General features: G+C 40.1%; 2 protein-coding genes, 1 long non-coding RNA gene and 1 pseudogene across 8 annotated transcripts in view; 2 read left to right on the top strand and 2 right to left on the bottom strand.

Moving 5' to 3' along the window:
• Nucleotides 1-21855, bottom strand: part of ppfibp1a (PPFIA binding protein 1a) — a 128477-nt gene extending 106622 nt beyond the window's left edge. For 2 of the 6 annotated variants that reach the window (XM_035996015.1, XM_035996016.1), the window contains exons 1-2: nt 21605-21854; nt 20392-20502 (exon numbers count right to left, since the gene is read on the bottom strand). In XM_035996015.1, coding sequence (XP_035851908.1) covers nt 20392-20502; nt 21605-21672 — 179 coding nt within the window. In that variant the 5' untranslated portion in view covers nt 21673-21854. Of the gene's footprint in view, nt 1-20391; nt 20503-21604 lie in introns of all 6 variants that reach the window. The other 4 variants (XM_035996021.1, XM_035996022.1, XM_035996017.1 and 1 more) reach the window with 3 other exon arrangements.
• Nucleotides 329-19864, top strand: LOC118493980. The gene is made up of 3 exons (XR_004896038.1): nt 329-405; nt 14779-14784; nt 19852-19864. It is a non-coding gene; the product is annotated as an uncharacterized LOC118493980 (long non-coding RNA).
• tnnt2c (troponin T2c, cardiac) lies at nt 15614-16958 on the bottom strand. The gene has a single exon (XM_035996023.1). The coding sequence runs from the start codon at nt 16779-16781 to the stop codon at nt 15951-15953; it is 831 nt and encodes a 276-aa protein (XP_035851916.1). The 5' UTR covers nt 16782-16958; the 3' UTR covers nt 15614-15950.
• On the top strand, nt 21856-25029 carry LOC116060127 (annotated as a pseudogene).
• The last annotated feature ends 163 nt before the right edge of the window (nt 25030-25192 follow it).

Here is a 25192-nt window from a genome sequence, read left to right as displayed (position 1 = left end):
TACTCTTAAGTGTAATTAAACCTCTGGTTTCTTCCGACTTCATTCAGGATGCAATTCAAACGGGCAGTATCAGCAAAAAAAATATTTTGTGATAAATACTGATATCGATCAAAATGGGAAAATATATCGTGATAACATTTTTTGCCATATCGCCCAGCCCTACTGTTTCACGCCTCAAATGTTTTCAGAAACATATTTTAGTGTACAGTTTAGCTGTGAAATTAAAAGGTTCTTGATTCATATTTGATCAGCGCTGCCTAGTTTTACAGTTTCACCGCAGTTCACGAGCAGTCATTGACACCGGGTAGAGACTCCTCAGCTCTTTGTTTGTTTTCCTCATGCCTTAAGGAGCACCAGGAGGAGGCAGAGAAACATGTTTTTTCCACAGATTATCTGATTTGTGTAGTGCTGTCAGAATATAGTGACAGTTTAAGCAAATTAGACAAAAAGTTATTGTTAAAAAAAAGTTAGTTATTGTTAAAAAAAAAAGTTACCAAATGGAGTTTCAACACAGCCAAAATGATCGAAAAATCTTTAAATTTAAAAGCCCAAAATGTCCCTAGTGATGCACAAGGGTTAGTCAAGTAGCTCTTTCTCCACCAACCACTGCAGACACTTGAGTTAAAGCAAATAATAAATGTTACACAACCACTGTATCGAGCGATACAAGGCCCTGAGTTTGTCAAATGCTTTTAAGAAGCTGATCAGATAGATGGCTCCCTCTTTCTCATCTTGCATCCGTTTGATGGTGAAACATGAAGAGAACATTTTGATCTCTCATGCAGGGTGACATGCAGCACAACTTCCCTTTGATCTGCAATATTAGATAGAGAGACAAAAGGAGGATGTTGCATTAGTGTCCCTGGCAATGAAACTGAACGCTAAACCCATATTTAGAGTGGAGTTGTAGCTTTAGTTAGCAAGGGCTAATAGCTCCACATGGTGATGCATGTAATTAAAGCTTTGTCATTTCCTGAATGCGTGTTTGAGCTGGGTATTTAACACCACTGCTGGAGGACTTAGGAGGAGATTGGACAGGCCTCGTGGCTCAACAATGCACCTGCAGGATTAGTCATAATTTGGGGGATATCATCCATCCCAGTTTCAAATTGTCAACACAAGAATAAAGATGAGAGCTTCTTTCAAATACTACTCTTTGAAGACATATCCTGTTTTGAATAATGGCACCTTTAATTAGCCATCATCAACTAGCTTATCAAAGAGCCTAAGTAATGCCAATATGACAGAACATTTTCATTTAATCAAAAATATTCATTAAGATTTGTTTTTTAGAAGAGAAGATGGATCTCTGTAAGATCTTCATGTGGACTAAATGACTCACAAAGAATACAGTTTAATACAGTTTAATTTGTATATATATATAATTTGTATATATATATGTATATATAAGTATATATATATATAAGTATATATATATATATATATATATATATATATATATATATATACTTAAGAAAAACAATGGAAAAGTATCATTTGTATATTTACTTGTTCATTTGCTAAAATACTGAAAGAATGTTTGCCATGATACTGCCTTTTCCGTTGGAAAGGGCTGTCTAAGATTTGTTTTTTAATATTTATTAAGACCAAGACGTGTTATCATATTCATCTGGTATCACCAATGCTTGTATTTACCATGTTTCCTAGACAATAACACTTCACAGCCAAAGATGTCCGTATGCACAGACAGGTCTGCTTTATTATAGCTCAATTTTCCATGCCACGTTGGATACAGAGGGTCGAAGGTCAACTCATTAATGGCTAGGTAGCGGGAACTAGTTCTATTCTAAGAACAATTACAGTTAAAGGGGTAAATGGACTGACAGTTATGTAATGCCACCATCCATTACAGCCTAGCAGTAGTTTTTTATGGCCTTCGATGTCTCCACTAAAAAAATAAATCATGGCTCTCAGGCACGTTCATGCCTAATGTGCATCTGGTAGTAGCTGGATTATCATTCACAAATGTATGGTGTAAAAGATTTCCAGAAAATATGCAAATTATAATTATTACAGTATTTAATATGATTCCATCACAGTCATGGAAAGCATGAATACAAAGATTCATATTTTAATTCAATTCCCAAGAGAGATGTAATACTATCTTGATTGGTCATCTTCATGGAGTGAACGTAAAGCCCCCCTGACATCCTGGAACATCTGCGGAGAGTCAGACAAAGCCTCGTGGTTGCTTAATAATTTCTCTGTCTGGCAGAGTATCAGAAGCTTGTCTACATCTTTACGCTGATCTGACATGAACAGTCCTCTCCTGTCTTGGTATGGAGGGGTGAATAAAGCGTAAGAGGTGAGAGGGTGGCTTTTGCCTGGAGGGCGTTTAGTACTAACCTGGCTCTGCCCTCCTACGTACTTCCGCTCAATTTTCATTTTCCTTCAGTACTCCGTCTGCGTTTGCGGTATATTCGCGGGTTTTCTCCAGCCAAATCTTTACCGGTCCAATCAGCGAACAGAGGGAGTGGCTGAGAACGATGACGTTGAGGTTGTGCGCTAGTTTGAGTTGTAGTTCCGTAATGGCGGCGGAGAAAAGTGTGAGCAAAGCCATTCGGGCCGTTGTGGCAACGCTGCCGAATATCCAGCAGTTAAAGCCCGAGCAAGAACAATCTTTGCTGAGTTTTGTTGGTGGCCATGATGTTGTGGCCCTCGGGAAAAGTTTGATTTTCCAGCTTGCTCCGTTAGTGGTGAATTAGTTAGCTAAGGCTAACGCTAGCGATGCTAAGCCGACGTCACGACCAAACGTTAGCGATTGGTTATGGCAGATCCAGAGCGGTTCTGGGCAGATCCAATAGTTTTAAACTTCAACAGAGTACCCGCCTTCCAGGGGAGGTTCTACATTAAATTACACCCAGGGCGAGACCCCCTTCGAAAGAAGAAAAAAATATATACAATCAGATATATAAAACATGTAACAAGAGCAGAGAGCAACAATAATATAAAATATTAAGAATAATATACAAATAAAATATAAAATAAATAACTAAACTAACACCTGACCTGGCCTTCCTTGTTGCAAAATCATCAATGATGTTATTGTATGAAATCTGCTCCCCTATTGAATGATTGATACTGACAGAAAGGCCAGTGAGCCGTTCCTGGGACATGGTTGACCTCAGGTATGACTTGATCAACTTTAGTTTTGAAAAGCTCCTCTCTGCTTGAGCCACAGTGACTGGCAGAGTAAGTGCAATCCTGAGAGCAGTCCAAAAGTTGGGGTAGATCTCAGATAGATCCTTATCATCCCCCGTTCCATTTGGGAGCCCAAGCAACATAGGCGCCGATTTGTTTTCCTCCGTGGGTGCTCACGGGCGCACGCCCTTTAAAAAAAAAGTAGTCAAAAAATGTTTGCATTTCAGACGGCCGACACGAACACACACGCCTATCAACTTGATAATAAAGCCGTAAAGTAGGCTATCTTTCAACTCAGGATAGGATTGGAGATGAAAAGTTTAACTGACACATAACCGCGATCAGCTTCGTGGGCGCTCAGTATTAGCGGAGCACCAACGGTATCGGCAGCTATGCCCAGCAACCCGTTCGACCCAGAGGTGAGGCTTCTCTGTGCAGTGTGGGCACGGCACCTTCTCAGCAAGCAGGGGCGCCAATTTACCAATTCCCCACACGGTGAAAAGATAATACAGTAGAAAACCGCTTGAGGATTTTTTTTTGTGCTTGTGCCGCCCCCCATGTGTCATGAAAAAATGCCGCCCCGGGCGGCTGCCCGGTTCACCCGTGCCAAAAAACGCCACTACCGCCTTCAAGGAAGTTAACACTTGTCAATGGAGAGTGGCCAGACTCTCTGTACAAATGAAATGTACGAGAGTCTGGTAGGACCAGGCTAGTTTAGCAATGTAGAGGGATCAAAAACAATAACGGTGTGAGAACTTTTTATCTTTCCAACTTTTTGATCTTGTCAGGTGTTTGAGGATCAAGTAGCTTGAAGAATTCAAGGTTGAATGGGTTCTCTTGTATATTTGCCTTTGCTCTAAAAGTCAAACTTTGTTTTAAATGATCTGTAATTTGCAGAATAAAACACCCAGCAAGCATCGTGTTTAAATAGTTGTGAGTACAACCTGTTGAAGTGTTTAAAAAAGACAAGAGAACAAAACTGAAAGTCTCAAGCTGCTATCCATCAACTGGAACAAGCCATCACCATCACCAGAATAAAGGAGATGAAAGGTTTAGATTTCATCTTTCATTAGACAGAGCTGACACAGAGGGAGGACATATTGATGAAAGTGACTATAAATACATGTTTTACCCCATGGGTACGACAGCACAGGAATCCTCATTACTCTTCCTCCTTCAATTGATTTGTCTTGACAGAAGCGTCCAACTCTTAAATAACCATGACGTGGATTTATATTTACACCTGCAGTTGAACTATTAAACCTAACACTGTGAATGTTTAATTAATCACTCATAGGCATTTTAAATCCAACTCACTTCCAAAAATACTGTCACTTACAAAAGGGCAGTTAATGCACACAATATACCTCAGAGACTTCAGACGCTATTTCTTCACAGTTGATGAGGGAGACCACACAATTCGGCTTACATGAACTTTAAAATCCAAGAAGACACAAACAAGGTAGTTTTGAGTGTGTTGTTGGAACAAAATACTTGAATTAACATAATACACCAACAAGAATCTATGTGCTTCTGTGTACAGTGCAAAAAAACCTCACTGTGCTTCACTATCCACAAATGTTTTGTGCAGATTATAAAATCATTCCCACACTGCCAGAGATAAGACTAAAGACTAAGACTAAAGCTTTTTAAGGCCTCTTCAAGATTTACTCTCCTGTGATATGATCCCTGCTGCTCTGTTTGGCTCCGATACCCTCTGAAGTATTAAGCCCTGTTTCAAATCTAGTCTGAGGATAATTAAGACATCGAGAGTGACACTGAGATGGGAAACAAGAAGCTTCACTGGGGCTCCGACAGGTGTGAGCGCCGTCACAGTGGCGGGAATAGTGGTAATAGCAGGTTGTGTGTGCAAACAGGCCACTTTAGCTGCTCTGCTGATTTACATGGTGAGCAGAGGTGGAGGAGTCGGCATGAATCACCCGAGAGACAGAGAGGACACCGTGGAGGATGTGAGCTTGAATCTAAATGCAGCCTTTTATCAAATGCCTCTCATGCCATCACAGGTATGGCTCATCCTGCAGTACTACAATTCATAACCAACGACACATCCAATGTCCAAATGAAACAGGTGGGCCGGGACATACTGGGAAACATTTGCTAGTAGAACATGAATACAGATACAGATGGCAGCTCTTTTCCACTGACTTAAGGCTGAGGGGCACAAACAATTCTAATGACAAACATCCACATAAATATTGCCTTAATATTCTGCAAGCTTAATCACTGGCATGCTCATAATTTGCAACCATCTTGCAAAGACATGGCACACACATTGCCTTACTCACAAAGCCCCACAATTTAGAACCATTATATTAAGATAGAAATTACTGCACCAAGTTTGCAGCTCACTGTAACGGACTGACATTATTTGTTATCAATAGAGCCATGCTGCAAACAGACTGGAGTTGAAAATCCACATTTTACAGTCTACTGTATATAACACTCACATTAGTCCCACATTAGAGCCATATGACCTAAACTACCTTCTTCCTGATGCTGGTTATAGAGTGCAACTGAAAGCTTAAAATATGCCTTTGTCAAATTATCTTTTTAACACTGGAAAAATTGTAAGGGTGTTGTTTACATTAGACCTGATATTGACAATCTATGTTCCAAACTCTCTATTTAAATTCTGGCATGGTCATGGTTTAAACACATAATCAGCGCAGAGAGCTTTTGTAGATACATCACATCATCACGTCAGGGTCTTTAGTCCGAAGCCTGTGCTAACAGCAGCTAGCAGCTGTGTGATGTCAGTGTTGTATTTGAATAGCTTTTCCATGAATGGAACAGCCTGAGCTCCTACACTTCAGTGGTGAGTCATAGTTTTGACCTGCGTCCTCACAGTGTTTGTGGGCGCCGCCGCCAGGAAGCTGTTAGGTAACTGTATGGCTTTATATTTATAGTGTTTCCCCGCGATACATGACGGTACAACAGCCGGCGCGCGTGCACGCACGCACACTCACTCACTCGAAATGACTCACTGACAGGCCCTGTGTATTCTACAGGAGTCAACCATCCTATAGTTCTATATATATATATATATATATATATATATACATATATATATATATATATATATATATATATATATACATATATATATATATATATATATATACATATATATATATATATGTATATATATACATATATATATGATTAGAGAGCAGAAACTTAGTAATTATTCTTTAGATTAGAGGTATCATCTCGTTATTGTTGCTAATGCAGTAAAAGCATGAAGCTGGTACTCTTCACTACTTCACTAACTTTTTGATAAGATTACAATTGCACTGTTCAAAGAACTCACTCTGACATGCACTTGGTTTGAAGCTACAAAATAATGAAATTCAGCATGCACCGTTCTTTATGGGGGGTCCGAATTAGGTTTGTATCCTGCCACTGTAATCATTGATGTTAGGAGGGGTGAGAGGAGATGAGAAGATGTAGTTCCCAACATGGAGGTCAGGACCCCCGACAAGGGCTCGCAAGATGATTGCCCAGGTATTACATTAGAGAAGCCCCACGTCCACACGTACCAAAACGATCTTCCCTGGCATCGTTTCAAGAATAGTTGTGTCCAAACGGATCCATTTGTAAATGACTCAACACGATACTTCGTATTCCAGGCTTATAGGTGACACTGTTTCTGCTACAGAAATTCACCAAAAACGGAGAAGAAGAGGCGGAGCATGCACATAAAGCTTGCATGCTGTATACAGACAGACAGTAGAAGACGAAACCAAACACAAGAAGAAGACGACGAAAATGGCTAGTGCAAGGAAACCAGAATCGTTTGTGTGGACCGAAGTGAATTGTTGTTGTTATGAAAAGTCGTCGCGGGATAAGAGGTCGAAGGCTAGAGGTTGAGGGGTGTGGCGATGACATCATCGATACGCAAGTATGTGGCTTCGCCCTCCAAACGAAGTCGCAAGGGGCGGCGTTTTTGAATTTTTTCACCCTGGGACCAGGTTTCAAAAAAGTGCATCTTCAGGCAGTGCGTTTACAGGATTTGTTTGGACGATCGGCCAAAACGTCGAAAGTTTGTGCGTTTATACCAAAAAGAGTTTCCGTGTGGATGGCCCCTTAGTCTGTAAAAAGGCTTCCAGAGACATTCTTTTTTGTGTAGATGTTTGGATTGTTTTTAATTAAAGGAAACTTATGGAACGGTTGAATAAGACTTTAATTGAATCAGTACTATCAGTTAACATTGAAAATTGTATTATGGTCAGTCAAAATCACCAATTACAGAAAACTTTAGCTGCCTTGAAGGGAAACCTGGAGCTACTACATTTCTTTTTAATTCAAGTTGTTACTGTAATTTAAATTTATCTCAAAAGACTTATTATGGTTGGTGTTTTTAAATAAGATAAGATAAAACTGTATTTATCCTGAGGGAAACTGCAGCGCAGCATTTGCAAAATAAAGAGTGCAGATACAAAGAGTGCAAATATACATTTGTACTAAAGACTAAGCTAACAAAACAGTAGGTGCAAAATGTAAAAAACAGGATAACACTAAGGTGCAAATAAGGTGCGATCCACATATATACAATGCAAAAAACAGGTTACTAGTATGGATGATGAATATGGTAGGGTTGCATATAGATATGTTTGTACAGTGTTAGATCTGCGGTAGTTAATGTCAGAGTTCAAGAGTGTATGGTTAATGTTTATACTGTATATTATGTACAGTATTTACGAACTACCTGTTTTATGTTCTTTTTTCAATAACTGCTACAATAAAGCTGTAGAAACCGAATACATGTTTGTCACCAGTGTGCGTCACAGAGAGTAGTCATATCAATCTGTTGCAGTGATCAGAGCACAGACAGCATCTTTAGATGAAGTCACTTGATAGCTGAGCCTCCACCTAAGAGGGTCTGGTTATAAGCATCACAGTAATTTAAGATCCTCTGTTACTATTCCTATCTAGACTATATACTAGACTGATAGCTACATTCCCGCACTGAAGCTATGTACTCAGGAACTCACTCTCAAAGGGTTGCAATGAGGCGCTGATAGGATGCATGGCGATATGAAATCTTTATATGGCCAGAGGGATCAGGGCTCGAAAACTTGCCGGATGCTTAGAAGGTGCGGAGATTAATGCCCTGTCGGATAGGCAAAATCTCCTTTATACCTCTGGGTGCCACCAACTCCCACCTCAATTTGGAGGAGGTTGGAGATAAGCCCAAACGGCACTGTCTCCAGGGCAGGCTAATTTATCCACAGGCTAAAGGCATCCAGAGAGCTGGAGCATGTCTCTAAGATTGTTTTCCCACTGGTATTCCGTGTGCATGTGTGTTTATAATAGGACAACACATTGAAGTCTGTTTGCCAGAAAGGTAACACACTGTGTGCCTCGCATCTGAGTTTCATGTTTTTTAATTCCTACTTGACCTGTAGATTTAATTTAATAATGTGTCACGTTGCAATAATCCCCTTGTGGGTTAAATCACTATTATTACTTGAGTATACAATTCTCTGCCTAATTAATAATTCAATAACAACTATATTAAACACTTCAGTTATCTGAAGTGATTAATGTGCCAATTTGAGCCTAGCCATTGGAGGAAGAAGTATTCAGACCCCAAAGTAAAAGAAGCAATATTACACTATAAAAATACTCCGTTAAAAGTCCTGCATTCAATATGTTACGTACAATATGATTTTTTTTTTTTTTACACTTGGGATCTCTCAATCAAAACAACAACAAAATACAGTTTGTTGACGTTGTAAAATAGCTTGGAGTCATGGGAGCTGCTGTTTTCACCACCATTGCCGTCACTGCAGTCAGCTTCTCCTGGTAAGGATTCCTTCAGTGTTTTATCAATCAGGTGTTTTTTTTTAATCTGGGAGCTGAATTATCTGCAGAGGTCTCCTCCAAAAAAACATTCTCGGTGATTAAAACCGGTAAAAACACATAATAAAGCAGTTAATAAGGTTTTATCCGACGCTGTTTGGCACGTCGGCGGAGACGCTGTGAGACAAGCTGCAGCTAACGTTTGCCCAGCCTGTTTTTCTGATAATATAAGATCCAGTCATCCGATGACAAAAAGCCTTTATCCAGTATATACAGTATATTGTTTAAAACAAGAAGAAGAAACCAAGATCTAAAAAGTGTACCGTAACAGGCTTAAAACTGGATAAAACCATTAAACCCTGTACAGTTACCTTAAATTAAATGAAGATTTCTCTGGGTTTAAAAATTGTTGGAAACATTTGGTATAATGTAAGTTTACAATTCAACAAAATATATAACATAGGGAGTCGTTTTCAGACATTTTAATGCGTAAAAGTAATATATATCCTTAAGTAAAAAAAAGTAAAAAAGTATTAACTGTAAAATGGAAGTAATGCACAAGTATGTCAAAGCTTAAGTAGAGTACTTGAGCAAATAGTAAGCACTTCTTCACTTTCCACTACTGATCCCAATTTTTTTCTAGAAGACTGTACATTGTGATCATATAATACCTATCTTTCCTGAACAACTATGTCTTCATTTGTAGTTTGCCTCAGAAAAATACATATACGCTCTATTGTCTTTATGGACTGGTACAAATGTTGAAAAGTGAACTATTTCAAAACAACTACTCACTGCCCACCTGAATTCATGACATAACTGGGATAATGTAACAAGCTATTTTTGTTCCTTTGTTGTATTATTTATTTATTTTTTTTTTTTACAATTTCATCAAATCATAAAACAAATTTTCTTTGCTGTCATTAGATATTAAACAAAGGTTCTTTGCACCAGAACAATAATAATAAAAACAAGAAACATTTAGAATTTAATAAAAATGGAAAACGCTGAAGCACACAAGAGTGGAAATGCGTTCTTATCTCTCCTGGTGCTTACCAACAGGCATAATGTAATTTAATTCTCATTATAGAAAATCGTAAATAATTAATAGGCACCATGAACGACTACATCACACAGGCTAATGGCAGCCATTATGCTGAATACTGTAGAGTTAAATACACAATATTGGGAAATTTAGACATAATGACTGAATCAAGAAGACCTCCTCCGTGGCTACATTTACATGCAGGCAGTCGGCTCGACCAGCTGTTGTTTATATTCTGGTTAGGGCCTTAAATGTGTTCATATATTTACATGAACTCTTTTTTGAAATGATGTCTCCTTTGTGTGAGAATCAACTAATTAAACCACAGATAGAAAGAATAAAATTAAAAAAAACCTACAAGGAGCCGATCGCTAGTTATCTTTTTTCTTTCTTTATGACTGAGAAATCTTAGTTGTTTCTTCTGTAATACAAATTAATTATCCATTTTAAAGTGAAAGCTGATATTTCAATACTTAAAGGTCCCATGACATGGTCCTCTTTGGATGCTTTTATATAGACCTTAGTGGTCCCCTAATACTGTATCTGAAGTCTCTTTCCCGAAATTCAGCCTTGGTGCAGAATTACAGCCACTAGAGCCAGTCCCACAATGAGCTTTCCTTAGGATGTGCCATTTCTGTGTCTGTAGCTATTGAGGAGGAGAGGGGGGGGGGGGCAAGGTGGAGAGTGGGGGTGTGGCCTTGACCAACTGCCACTTTGCTCGTTTGAAAGCCATGATGCCTCTCTCTCTCATGGGTGGACCAAATTCTCTGGGCGGGCAAAGCAGAGAAAGGGGAGGTAACCTTTCTCCTTATGAGCTCATAAGGAGCAAGATTCCAGATCGGCCCATCTGAGCTTTCATTTTCTCAAAGGCAGAGCAGGATACCCAGGGCTCGGTTTACACCTATCGCCATTTCTAGCCACTGGGGGACCATAGGCAGGCTGGGGGAATGCATATTAATGTTAAAAAACCTCATAAAGTGAAATGTTCATGCCATGGGACCTTTAAGCCACCTGTTGAATAGTAGAATAAACTAGGCCTCCTAACTAGCTCTCCAAAATCTCAACCAGGTTATCCTAACAAACATATCAAATAGTTTTAAGGCTAACCCACTAACCCCTTTTTCCACCGGGCGCGTCTGCGCTGCGTCCCGGAGGCGCCGCCAGCTGTGCCACGGCGCATCCAAGAAGCGCGCGTCCATGAAGTGCGCGTGAAGTGGCACTCGGCTCCGCTCCTCTTAAGAGACGCGCCAGCTCAATTTTCACGTCCGGACAGCCGGGCAGGAAGTGAAACAGCGAGAACATCCAGTCAGTTTACCAAAAGACACCCCCCAATATCGTATATGTCTCCTCTACAACACCACGGACGAGGAGAGATTCATCTTGGAGGTGGAAAAATATAATAGACATCACAAATCTCTTCTATCAGGATGACAGAAAGGAGAAGACATAGAGTTTAATTGCAGGAGTGCTTGGAGTGAAAAGTAGATACTAGCTTAATAACACGTAATTGTTCTGTAAAGTACTTGTAGAGACAATATAATCTGCGAGTCAGACAGGCAAGACGCTCCGTTTCTGAGATGCTCCCGCTGTGGTATGGCGCGTGGCGGAGAATGGAACAAAACCGGAATGCGGCCGGAACGCAGCACAGACGTGCCCAGTGGAAAATGGGGTGACAAGTCATAAAACGCATTTTATTGTTGAATTGTTGAAGGAATTATAATATTAAATCAGTATTTATTGTATGTGGCCACTTGTGGGCAGAAGGAATTCCGCAACAACCTGAAAAACACAAACACATAATCTCTTCATCAAGTTACTTTTTTGAACTTCAGCTAGTACATCAGCTAGTCGCTTAAAATGATCTGTCTGTTTGGTGCCAGGTGGGTAGTGCACAGTAGGTTTATCAAAGCCTGAAAACAGCTGTCAGCTGCTGCTGCACACTGGGTTGGTTCAGTGGAATTTGCAGGAGGTAGAACCAAATCAATTAACTAAAAGAAACTAAAATGCTCAGTAGAACTGCAGCATTGAGTGATAATTCTCAGTGGCATCGTCATTATAAGCAACCACTTTCACATTAGCCAGATCCATTGTTGGTATATGAAATAAATTATTATTCAAACCATTATACAGTTGTGAGTTTTGGATATAAATATGCCCAAAATGCTGAAATTACTGAATACAGTTTCAGATGTAAATTAATGCTGGAATACTGTTTTTGTCATTTTTTCACTGCAGTAAAGTATGTGTGCATTATTGCCACAGAAGTAGCAGTTATACTCCTGTATATACTACAGAGTATAATGCCACCAAACTCATGTACACATTCAGTTGTATCCTGTTTTCTGCTCAAAGTATTGCTTAATAGTATTTTACTTTAGTATTTTGCTTAAGACGTATTATTTTTGGCATGATGATGCCAAAAATAATACATCTGCTGGCAGGACTCTTTCTCTCTGACCAATTGGCTTGTTCTAAATTTCCATCATCTGTCAGTAATGCAGGAAAGCAAGACTTTGACATCTTATTTTTGTCAAATTACACACAATTGTGGTCCGATATCTAAATTAATTCCCAACACAGTCAAACTGTTTTGAAGAAGTCACACTTTGGTGGCAGAGCTCTGAACCTGTTTAGAGATCTGCTCTAATCCAGAAAGAGGACATTAAAGGATAGTTTTGCACTGCTGAGAGAGCAAACATTTAATTAAAATACAAATATCCTATGGATAACTGAACCACATATTAAGTTCCCGGTCAGAGTTGAAAGTGTGGCCCAGAAACTGTCAATCATGCAGCGCTTACATTATCCTCTATTCTCTGGTGGGTACTAATGAGCAGACAGCGACCCCCCAATGAGCCTGCAGCTGCTGTTTGATATGAGTGGACACGTTTCAACTCCATGTGCATCACCATAAAGTGCATTTCAACCTAAATGGGATCCATCACAGCAGAGCAGGTGTAGATAAAATGAATCACGATCCAGCAACAGCTTGTTTTCTAATTAACTTCAGAGTTTTGGGAACATCTTGTTCCCTGGTGCGACATAGGTAGTCGATTGATGTACCGGTATGTCAAGACGCAGTCAAGTCAGGCATTTTTCTCAACATCATCAATACAGTGGGTGTGTTGAGGCTGGAGGGATCTGGCCTCTCCCAGTCTCTATGGTAACCTGTTGGCATACTGCTGTGCCTGGAAGGCTTTAATGGCTTGTCACGGCCATGAGAGCAAAACAGTGGTAAGGCATCCACACTCAAAGCTTGAGTGACAATCAAGTATGGGAGAGATTTTCCCATACCTTGGTCTGACATAAAATGATAATTTATAAAGCATGTGTGTGTATATATATATATATATATATATATATATATATATACACAAAAATACTTTTTGTTGATCCCCAGTGGGTCCTATACATGCACAAATGGAGAGATGTCAGAGTGAGTGGGCTGCATCTGCTAGACAGGTGTCCTGCACGGTTGGGGGTTCAGGAGTGCCCAGGAGGTGAACTGGCACCTCTACAGCTACCACCAGACTCCGTAGTTTGGTCTGTACAGGGATTTGAACCAGCGACCCTCCAATCCCCAACCCAACTCCCTAAGGATTGAGCTAATTTAATGAATCAAAAAATATGTGTCACATGCATAAACATTTAGTTATGTAATGCACTTTTTTTTCTACAAGTGTGTGTATTAATAGCTGTCTGCTACAAACTGGTGCTCTAGTGCCTCCTAGTGGATATAATATTCCAATACTGTACACTTTGACATTCATTTGACCTACAGCATGACAATATTTTAGGACTAAAATTGAATAGATGTAACAATTCAGATCATTGCAGTGTGGTCTTAAGTCTTTGAATGATCAAACTAGATTCAATCTATATAAAAATTGAGTTTTTATAGCCTTTTTGCATTTAATGTAAAATGCAATTAAGTTAAATGTTGTTTTTCAAAGATTAAGATCTTTTTACACAAAAAAAAGGATAGTTGTGAAAGAATTTGGTTCAGAATGGTTATAGAAACATGAAATACTTTAAATTAAAGATGTGAGGAAAGAACTGCCAACATATAAATCAAAAAAACTATTTAAATTGTGTTAACTAGCATTTCTGGTGCTACATAATCCTGATTCTAATTTGATTAATAAATATAGAAACAGAAATAGGAAATGTGTTTTTAATGATATTGCCAGCCAGTGGCAATTTCTTTTTTTGTGCAGACAAGTGCATTTTGTTTACATGTCACTTCAGTCACACAGTAACATTAATTATCCAACTAATGTCAGAGTTAGAGGCTAATGATCAGAATGAGCTCATTAACTAATAATTGTTTTGTTGTTGAATCTGTGCCTGTATCTATTAAGAGTTTTTAAGAACGGGGTCTTGTGGAGTGAGTGTTTAAAAACGGGGTCTTGTTGAGGGCAGTTAAATATCTTTACGACATCAAACGCCCCTCTGTGAAGCTTCTCTGCAGACTCTCAGAGCTGTGGGCTTTTGACCCTTCAGTCAACAGTTGGGTCTTTTTGCTAAAAACACTTCAGGCACTGCTAGTCCTGAGCCTCAGAGACTTTTTTTAGCTCCTTAAAAAGTCAGCTGTGCAACACCTGTTAGATCTTAACACAACCAAAATGGCACTCCTTAGCAGTCATTCAATTACTGTAAGTATCACAACAATAAAGTTAACATTTCTGCCTTGAAAAAAACAAACAGTGACATGTTCAAAGAGGTTTCTTGGTTAACAAGGTAAGAGCAGAGTAAAAACTGCATTTTCAAGAGCGCTTGAGTTTGAATAAAGTATCAAGATCAACTGGATTTAAGGCAGAACATTTCACAATTATTAAAATAATGTCACTTGACTTAAAGATATTAAAATGTGATTTGATTTATAGGAAACAAATTACATTTTGGCACTTTGTTTGAAGACTTAAAAAAAAAAAGTTGTACAGGTGAAATTACTGTTGGTATGCAAAGATAAAAAACAACAACCACAAAGCACTGCATACTCTAGTTGAGTAGGGAAATCAACACCACCACACATTCCATCAGATTTAATAAAGTCTACAGCTTGTAAACAGATGAATACCAGTATGACAAAGTTAGAACAATCAGATATTTATACCATTTATGATGTTATGGCTTGATTAACTTCATGCACTTCAGTTCCCCCTCAAATCCACTCACAATCCATTAGGGCTAAACGATTAATCGTTTTATAAAAATCCAGATTTAAAAAAAATAGCTATTAGCTAATCGTGAAGACCGCGATTAATCGAATTTGCAATATTTAGTTAAATGTTTGGTGTAATATTTGGTTTAACATTTTTTTATTCCTCTTATTATTGTTATATTTACTGTTTTTTCATAAGATAAATGCTGGAATAATGTCACAGATTGTTCACAGAAATGTCCCACTTTCAGTGGATTTCTTTTATTATTTTGTATTACTTTATTTAACATGATGGTAGAAGGTGCAATATGTAGATGCTGCTAATGAACTGAGGCATTTCAGACATTTTAGTTTACAGAAAAGTACTGATATTTTTATTGGAATTATTTTTATTATAACTTTAGCTTAGAAACAGTTAGAAACAGTTACTTGTTTGACTGTTCAATGTCCCATGCTTGTTAAAAGAAAAACACTTATTTCTAGAAGTTCATATCTATGTTCTCATCATTACATAAGAATATAGAGCAGTTTTGATGGTGTCTCGTGTTATAATGCTCCAAGTGAATATTGAACTTTAGCTAAACTTTTTACTTTTAACTTCCTTTTTTTATCGTGAATCGAATCACAATCGCAATATCTGGCAGAAAAATCGCAATTAGATTTCGTTCAGCCCTACAATCCATAGGATAGCTTTCATGACACATGTTGTAAAAAGGAGACAAATAGTCCAGAAACAACTAGAGGCAGTCTAGTTTACTTCCAGGAACCAGACTTGCCCTTGGCCCCGCGGGAGGTCTTGGATGCTTTGGAGCCCCTCTGGTGGTCGCTGACTCGGTTTCGGAGCACGTAGATGTCGTACTTCTGCCTCTTGAGGTTTTCGGCCAGCTCAAACTTTTCTGCATGCAGCTGGTGGAGCCACTGCCACAGGTCCTGCGCCTTCTCCGCAAGCTTCTCCTGGTTCAGGTGGTCGATGTTGAGTGGCTTCCGGCGCTCCATCAGGGCCTTCTTTTTCTCCTCCCGTGCTGTCAGCTTCTTGCCCTTCTTCTGGTCCACCTTCTGCAGGTAGCCGCCAAAGGACTTGTTGGTGAATATCATCTTCTTCTTTGCCTCCTCGTCGGCGCGCAGTTTGGCTGCCTCCTCCTCACGCCTCGCCTTCTCCCCGGCCAGACGTGTTTGCCGTTCACGTTCCTCCTCGGAGCGGACACGTTGTTGTTCTGCTCTGTCTGATCGACGGCGCTCAATGCGGTTACGCAGCGCGACCAGCTCTTCCTCCTCTTTCTGGCGGGTGGAGAAATGCGACTCAATCAGGGTCTGGAGGTCGTTGAAATCCTTTTCTACTCTCTTTCGGTGCAAGTCATCGAAATCCACCTTCTCACCATCAGGGAGCTTTGGAGGAGCAATGTTTGGCACATAAGTTGTCTTAGGCCGCCATTTGGAGTCCTCCTCCTGCTCGTTCTCCTCTGCATGCTTTTCTTTCGTCTCTGCTTCATCATCCTCCAGTTCCTTTTCTACAACTTCTTCTTCCTCCTCATTCACCTCCTCCTCTTCTTCGTACTCCTCCACAATTTCCTCAGTGTCTGACATGATGTTACCTCGGAGGCCTTCTAGGGTAGAGAAAGCAGAACGAACACCAAGACCAGCTGGTGTGTTGCACACAACAGAAGACTGGGGTCTCGGGCATGCAGCTTGGAGGTTTTTTAAGGGTTTGCCTTCACCATGTGACGATAGGCTGACCAAAGTCTCCAGAGTGTAGGTCAGCAGCAGGGCAGATTTTGAGACAGATGGAATAGTCTATTTTCTCCTCACCAAACTTTGTCAGCCTCTCCCCCCCCCCCTGCTCTACTCTGACCCTACAGCGCCTCCTCATTCCTTTGTAAGGACAAGATGAGAGACTATTTCAGATACACAACAGATGCACTTACACACTTGTGCTTTCCAGTCCCACAAAGCAACACATAGTATCATCCAGAACAAATAGCATCCATATTTTTAAAGGCCTACTGAGCATCTGGTGCTGACAAGAGACAGAGATGTGAAAGCTGATAATAGAGAAAACTCCCTGCAAAACTATGGATCCTCCAGTCAATGGATATTTCACAGTGTCCACAACTTGCTAATCCATCATGATATTTTAAAAGCCACTGTGGCAAAGCTTGTGATGTTTAAGAACTTCCATTAACAAAGCACATTGCAATCTCTTAAGTACGTCAGAGCCGGTGAGGACTTTCATGAAGGGAAGTTACAGCTGCCTGTCACATTTTCCAAAATGAGCCATTCCCTTGAATATCCTGCACCCCGTAGCATTAACAAACTAACATGTTACTTTTGAGATGCAGTGCAAAGCTGAGCTATATTTACACTCTTAATTTAGCAAATAAAGGACTATCTATGGCTATTAGTTCTTTGTCTTCATCTGTTTTTTATATCTGTAAAACACTTTGTAAAGTTATTCTTATAGCAGTCAGTTAGTGCATTTAATATATTGGTATTTTTATGCCAACAGTTATTTCTGTAAAGAAAAACAACACTTAAAAGAACATAAGCACCACAAAAGACCTTCAGTAACAACAATGAAGTGAAAGATGAGCTTTACTGCTCCGGCCATGTCTCCACTTTGGAATGTAATTAAAACATTCTTGCTATTTGAGGCTTTTAGCTTTCAGCGCTGTGGGGATTAAAGTGTAAGTGCTCCCACGTTGCAACACTTAAATGCTGCTGTCAAGAATGTATGTTCCCAAGTCTTGAGTTATCAGTGGAAAGGGACACACGTAGTTTGTAGAGGATGAGATAACTGACAGAAGGAGACAGGTGCTCCATTGCGTCTACGAATCCCAATTAAACTATTACATGTGCCTCCTTCGAATAAAGTTTCTGACATTATTCTGCTGTACATGTACGTGGCAGATACACATTATCTCCAGGGGGTTGAATTTCAGTCTTAATACAAGTCTTCTAGAGCTCTGAGTGACGATAACCGTAGCCTCAGAAGACCAAAAAAACAAATCATAATGCCTATAAGAATGTCCCATGCCTGTCTCATCCCAGAGTGGATTAAGCTCCACTAAAACATGCCTGTGCACAACATGAGGACAGCAGGTGGTTCCAGTATTTTCAAGGCACTCTTGGTTGCTGGTGGCAAGGGACAACTGTGTCTATCAGCGAAGAAAGGCAGCAAATGATGAGGGCTATAAATAGCCTTGTCTTCTGCTGTTTAACACAGTCCAAAATGAACACATAGAGTGACGCAGTAAAACTCTATGCAACTGGTTTGTGATCAAATTGAGAAAACAAACTTGAAGAGGCTGACATCCTGCTAGGACCTTTTCAAAATATAAGTTGTGTATATTAATATAAATAATGAACCAGCATCCAGAGTAAAGCAGTGATTTGACCCAATCAAGACAGTGCTTCTCCCCAGATAGAATCAGTAAGGTAAACATATTGTAAGAAAAATCTGTGCAGTTCACAGAAAGCATTTATACTTCGCCAGGTAACATTGTGTGAACAGCGACCTCGTCTGATCAGAAGTGTGCAGTACAGTTGTGTGTGAATAGTGTGTCCCACAGTATTCTCCACTTTACAGTAAATACTGTCTGTCCTCATTCCTGCCAGATTGAGGATATTCATTGTCCATGCTAATTAAGCAACAGATTCATATTTTTTAATATTTCAATACTATTTATTAACAATGTGCCTGTTTTGCGCAGACACACAGGGTCGACGGCCAAATGTCGGCAGAAAAGGCAGTTGGGCTGATCAGTCTCCCCAAATTGGTCAAAAAAGTGCCTCGGAACACACCAAAGCGACGAGACGTAATACTTCTCCATAACAGCAGGCGGCACTAATCTGTATTATCGCCCAAAAATGATAACCGGCAGCTGATTGGACAAACGCGTCACGTGGGTCTTGTTTCTCGGGAAATTCCAAGGGGGTAAGCTTCTCCTCGAAACCGAACGCGTAGCTCCTATGGCACCATTTTGATGCTAACAAGCCATCACCTCCCGTTAGCATCCCATTGACTGCCATTCATTTTGACGTCACTTTGACAGCTAATAACTTTACATCTGAAGCGTTTAAAGACTCTATTTGTCCATTGTTTATTACTAAAGAAACACGACAATGTATAAAAGACTCCATTAGCTTGTATCTCACGTTACGGCTCCGTAGCAGACGTTTTTGTAAAAATAGGCTAACGATTGTGTCATAACCACGCGACTTACTGTCACACAGTAGAGAAATTACCGTATAGTACAGGAGAAGCTCGCAGGCAGTTTCGACTCACATTAGTTGTTTAAGTTTAATTACTAATGTTAACTAGCATTTTAGTTAGCAATTATTAGCATGTGCCTATGTTATCTCCTTACATATACCTACGCTCTCCGTCTCTGCAAGTTTGGTAATGATTGAGATTTCTCTTGGCACAGCTACCAGAAGACTTCCAACTTTCAGACAGGTTGCTCACATTACATCTACGTCTTCAAGCTTAGTTGGAGGCTGCGCAGTAACGCTCAGCCATCACCGGAAAAGTGCTTCTAACATCCTTCACTGGTCTCCGTCCAGAGCAACGGGATCTGTTGGTCCATTTTATATATGTTAATGAGAAATTCAAAGACAGACTGTCATGGTGGCTTGTTCAGAATACGATCTCATATAGTATTAAAATAGTTCAGTGAAACGTGTTTCTGAAAACATTTTAAGCAAGAAATAGGCCATGCAGTTGCTGAATCTGTCTTCATTTCAGATCAACAAAGGTCAGTTTAAAAGATTTTTGTCAGATTTTGAGAGACTCTAGTCACGCTCATTCCGCTCCCCGTTTCCGGGTTAGCACTCTACCAATCAGATGGGTCATTTGAGTCCGACTGCCGGCAGTGCCCGCCCCGCCGATTATACATGTCAAATCGGCCAAAATGAAAGACGACAGCCCCTTGGACGGACGACGGCACAGAACACACCGAACAGACTCGAGTCACTGACCTCGCCAGACTGTCCAACGGCCGATTATTGGCTTGGTGTGTCAGCGCCTTTATAGACACTGTCCCAAAATATTTAAAGGCCTATGACCTGACACAACTGACTTATTTTGTTTCATGAAGGACCCATCACTACTTGAAATGCTCTAGTGAAAGAATATATCTAAATATGCATACACTAAAAGTACAAATGAAAAAGGGAGATATAAAATCCATATACTCACCCATCTAAACGTATGCAACCTCCAATTTGATTGCAGAAGCCAGCAGTGAATTTGCAGCTATATCTCCAGTAGCTCATGTCATGTTGTCTTCTTTTTCCAGTTACCTGTGTGCTACCCAAAGAAAAACATTAATTTAGACTTTTTAACTTATTAATTTGTATTGTACTGACTTTAAACTTTGTGTTGCCTTTATTTTATCAATATTTTGGGGTCCCACAGATACCACTGTTAAAATTATAACATTATTTCCTTCAAATACATTTTTCGTTTAGACTTTATTAGAAAAGTGAACCCTTTCCTTTGCAACAAACTGAGATAGCACATTTGATGAAGGTAACAAAATATGGAAATTGCCATAAAGTTTTGTTTTGTATTGTTTTTATATTTTATATTGGCTATGCATAAGGAAATAGACACTCAGTCGCCAGTTAATTAGGTAGAGATGTTTGTTATTTAGCCTACCTTTATTGAATGGGGTAGACAAAATAATGGAAACACCTGTTAAACAGTTCAACAGCACCACACACTGCAACTTCTAAAATGCTTAGTTCAACATAGACAACACTGTTTCAACAGAAAATTATTATAACTTTAATGAAGGTTATTATTTATTGCAGGGCTGGTATATTAGACTGCATTAGTTGTAGCTAGGTGTAAGTTAAGTTACCTGATATGGCAACTGAGTGTATATTATTTTAGTTTGAGGAGTTTATGCAGTTTTCTGTAGTGAACTTTTTAACATGCCAGCAGTATATAATCATGTTTATAAGCAAATCTTATTAAATTAGGAAAAGACATGAAGTAATAAGGTGATAAAAAAACAATTTCCAAGTATGTTTTTGAGCTGTTGAAGAAGGCCCGGGGTATCCAGAAGCCCAAACAAAACATTATGCGAGGCCTACAGTTAAGCTAACGCTAATAAGCTAACGCCTTCAGTCTATGCTTCTTATATAATGTCTATGGCTAACGCTAATAAGCTAACGCTAACGTTAGTTTTTGTAAGCTAGCTAGTTTTTTTTACACCTCTATGCCACAGTGTGTTACTATGTTGCATTTAGCGGTAACTAGTAGGTTAATTCGTGTAAGGTTATCCATTCGGGTCCTCTTAGCCATAGTGTAGCTAATGTATTGTAATTACTAGCATAACGTATACAGCAAGTATTGGTATTTACAGATGTAATGCTAATTATTCAGTCAAGTTGTGTATCCTTAAATGCTAGCCTGCGTTAGCTTATAGTTAGCACAGCCGAAAGAGGATAGTTGAAACGGAACGAATTTCATAACTAGCCGATGTAGCTTTTACATTTTAGTCACTATTGCCAGCAGTATACCTTCCACATTCATGAAGGTGGGTTTCAGGGGTGGGTCAGACGAGGATAATACCTTCGGTCGTTAATGGTCCGGTAGGCGGGACTGGATGTTAAACACCGCCTCCATCCTACTCCTCCTCCTCCGGGCTGCAGGATATGGTTTCCCCCCCGTTTGCTCTGTGACTCCGCCCAGCTCCTCCTCTCATTTTATGAAAGCAGACCAGTGGGTGTTTGGAGTCCTCCGGCTGCAAGGCTTGAAAACTGGTAAAATTACCTGTTTTATAATTCTTATAAAAGTCTTATAATTTTTATATAAATAAACATTCTCTGTGTGTTTTCTTTGGCGCTATTACGTCTTGCATGTTTTTCTGTGTCTTGTGTTGTTTGTAGTCGTGGGCACTGGTTTTAACGTAACGTTAGAAGTTATAAAATACATAGCCTACTGTATAGTGTAACATGTAACACCGCATGTGCGAGCCAGCAGTCAGGACACAGTGTACTGTTCCCTTTGTTTGTTCCAGCCTCTAAGCAAAACAGGTTGACACCTAATCCTCTTGATTGATTATGTACTCCAGTGTACTGCGATCTTTATTTCTTTGCAGTTTGCTTGTGTAGTGACTGCATTCATGTGGGTCCCGAAGTAAACTAAAGGTTTTTAAGGGGCAAAATTGAAATGCAAATCTTAAAGTGTGGTTGTAGAAATGCTTAGTAAAATGTTGAATGAATCCACTTTCATTTTAGAGTATAAGGGTCCTGTAATGCAGCTCACAGCCTCCCTAAGATAAGGTAAAGTTAACAGGATTAGAAAGAATAAAACCACCAGTATATCCACTTCAACATATGTCATAGGACATATTGGACTCCTCAGAAGAGATACGTCTCGAAAGCCATTCCCACTCCCTATTGTACATTCTGTCAACCTGAACAAACTGGAACTTTCCTACATATGGTCTTGGAGTGTGAACAGGTGCATGAGTTCTGGCATAAAACAACATCAATAATATCTGATGTGATAGGATATCTAATCCCATACTGACCTGAATGTTTTGTTATTTAATGATGACTCTAAATTACACCTGCTTGAGAGACCGAGGAAGATTTGGCTAGCTGGCTCAACTGCAACCAAGAAAATGATAGCTCAACGCTGGCTCTCGTATTTCCTATACATAGTTATGCTTGAGCTCTCTACAGCAAGGATTAAGAAAGCCAAATCATCAACTATCAGCCTATGGGAAAGGGTTTTTGTTCTTGTTCAATTTTTGTTTATCTGTTCTATGCACCACTTGACATTACCTGGCACGTATTGTGGAATTTGTTCTGTATGTATGTATGATAAATGGTGCTAAAAAATTATTTAAAAAAAAATGATCTAAAAAAAAAAAAGAAAGAATAAAACAAACTAACAAATTGATTTTTTTCAGATTTTGTAATACTTTTTTTCTTTCTTTGTATTGTGAATTAGGCTACTATAAATCTAAAAACACTAAAAAAATCACTGGTCCCAGCTTTTAAATATAAATATTTGCTAGTTCTTTAGTCTTCTATTGTAGTAAATGAAATATGTTTGTGTTTTGGACTATTGTTGACAAAACAAGTAATTGGAATATGTCAACTTTCTTGCTGGGATTTTATACACCAAACAGCCCTGAGCCCTGCAGGGCTCAGTAGTTTTAGCTTGGTCTAGCTAATAAACTGTAACTGAGTGTGTAACCTGGGATGAGGGATATTAAGTCACTGCTGTAATGAGTCCTAATTTAGTTTTTTACACACTTTTTTTAAAGGCATCAGTGTTTAACTAAATGCATTTGTAAGATCAAACTAGGAAACTTGTGGCTAGGGCGCCACCTTCCAAGTTCACTGCACTTAGACATGTTTATTGTTCTCCATGCAGATCCACTATGCTTTGTGTCACCACTGCCTCCCTGTGCACCTACTGCCAGAGGATGAGGCTCCTCGTAGTTCCCTCTGCCTCTGCCTTCACAGTGACTTCTCCCAACAAAACACTGGAAAACCAGCTCACAATGGACTCCCTCTATCAACTGTCAGTGGACATTCGAAAGGTACGGAAGTTCAGGGGATGGGTTCTGTCTGAGAACTCTGCGTATGTGTCAGAAACTGCAGACCTGTTGAGGGACATGGGGGCAGACCCAACAGCGATCGCCCGCATCCTTGAAACTCACCCTGAAGCTGTCCTGTGTCGACCGGAGGACGTGGCCGCCCAGAGAGACCTTTGGGTGTCTGTCTGCCCCAACAAGCGTGAATTGATGAGCATCATTGAAAAGTTCCCAGCTTCTTTCTTCACATTAACTCACCATAGCAACCAGCGGGCTAACATCCTTTACCTCCAGAGTCTCCGCCTCAGCAACAGGATCATCGGCAAGCTGATGGCCAGCGCCCCGCAGAGCTTCAGTCGACCTGTGGAGCTGAACAAAGAGGTCATCCACACTGAGGGAGACCTACCTGGACCTGGGCAGAGATGAGGTCAACCTGCGCATCTGGCTGCCGAACCTCCTGAGCCAGAACCCGTTCATCCTGCTGCGGCCGGCTGAAGCCTGGAGGGACAGTCTGGGCTTTCTGAGGGAGCAGGGTTTCACCACAGCGGAGCTCCTCAACCTGGTTTCAAGCCTCAGTGCCTCTATTGCAGAGCTGCAGCCAGAGGCCATGCAGCAGGCGCTGGCCTACATCGAGGGGGCTTTCGCCTGCTCCAAGGACGAACTCAAGCAAATTGTGATCCGCTGCCCGGCCATTTTTTACTACTCCTTGCCCACCCTGGTGGGGCGATTCCAAGGACTGATGGATGTTGGAGTGAGCATGGAGCAAGTGAAGGAATCTCCAAATATCCTGGAGCTCACTACGCAAATTGTGCTTCATTGCATCCAGAATCTGGCCTCTTACGGGTATGACGTGTGCTCTGGCAGCCTGGACATTATTGTAGGAACTAAGATGGACTTTGAGATGAGTTATGGCAAGCTGCACCTCAGGCAGCAGCGGCCACTCTTCAACCCTGTAGCTCCCCTCAGATCTGCTGAGGAGTGAATATCAGAATGTGTTGATATGCTGCTGTTACAGAGAAACGTTTTGTGAATTTGATTTGATGTTGATTTTGGGAACGGGTTAAAAACTTTGTGCAAGACACACGAAGAAGGGAGGCAGTTTGAAATACCAAACCTCAAGCAATACAGATACTACAGATACACTAATAGGTTTAAGCCTGTGGCCTTCATCGGTGTTCTTTGATTTGCTGAGGCCCAGCTGAGGGCTCTTGTGAAAATATGACACTGTGACTGTTTTGAAATCATACTCAATTTAAGAAAACAAATAAATGCCACATCTACAGTACATTTGTATTTGGTATGTCATTTATAAGTTCATCAGAAGAGCCAATCTTCAGAGAAAACATGAATGTCTCCATGTGTACAGTCTACCAAGTGCAATGGGATTAGTGATTCATACTATGTTGAAATCATAAGTTAAATTTAAATGTGTTTTAG

Source organism: Sander lucioperca, chromosome 20 (assembly GCF_008315115.2).
Source record: "Sander lucioperca isolate FBNREF2018 chromosome 20, SLUC_FBN_1.2, whole genome shotgun sequence".
In the NCBI taxonomy this organism is placed as follows: domain Eukaryota; kingdom Metazoa; phylum Chordata; class Actinopteri; order Perciformes; family Percidae; genus Sander; species Sander lucioperca.
This window is presented reverse-complemented; position numbering and strand designations above follow the sequence as displayed.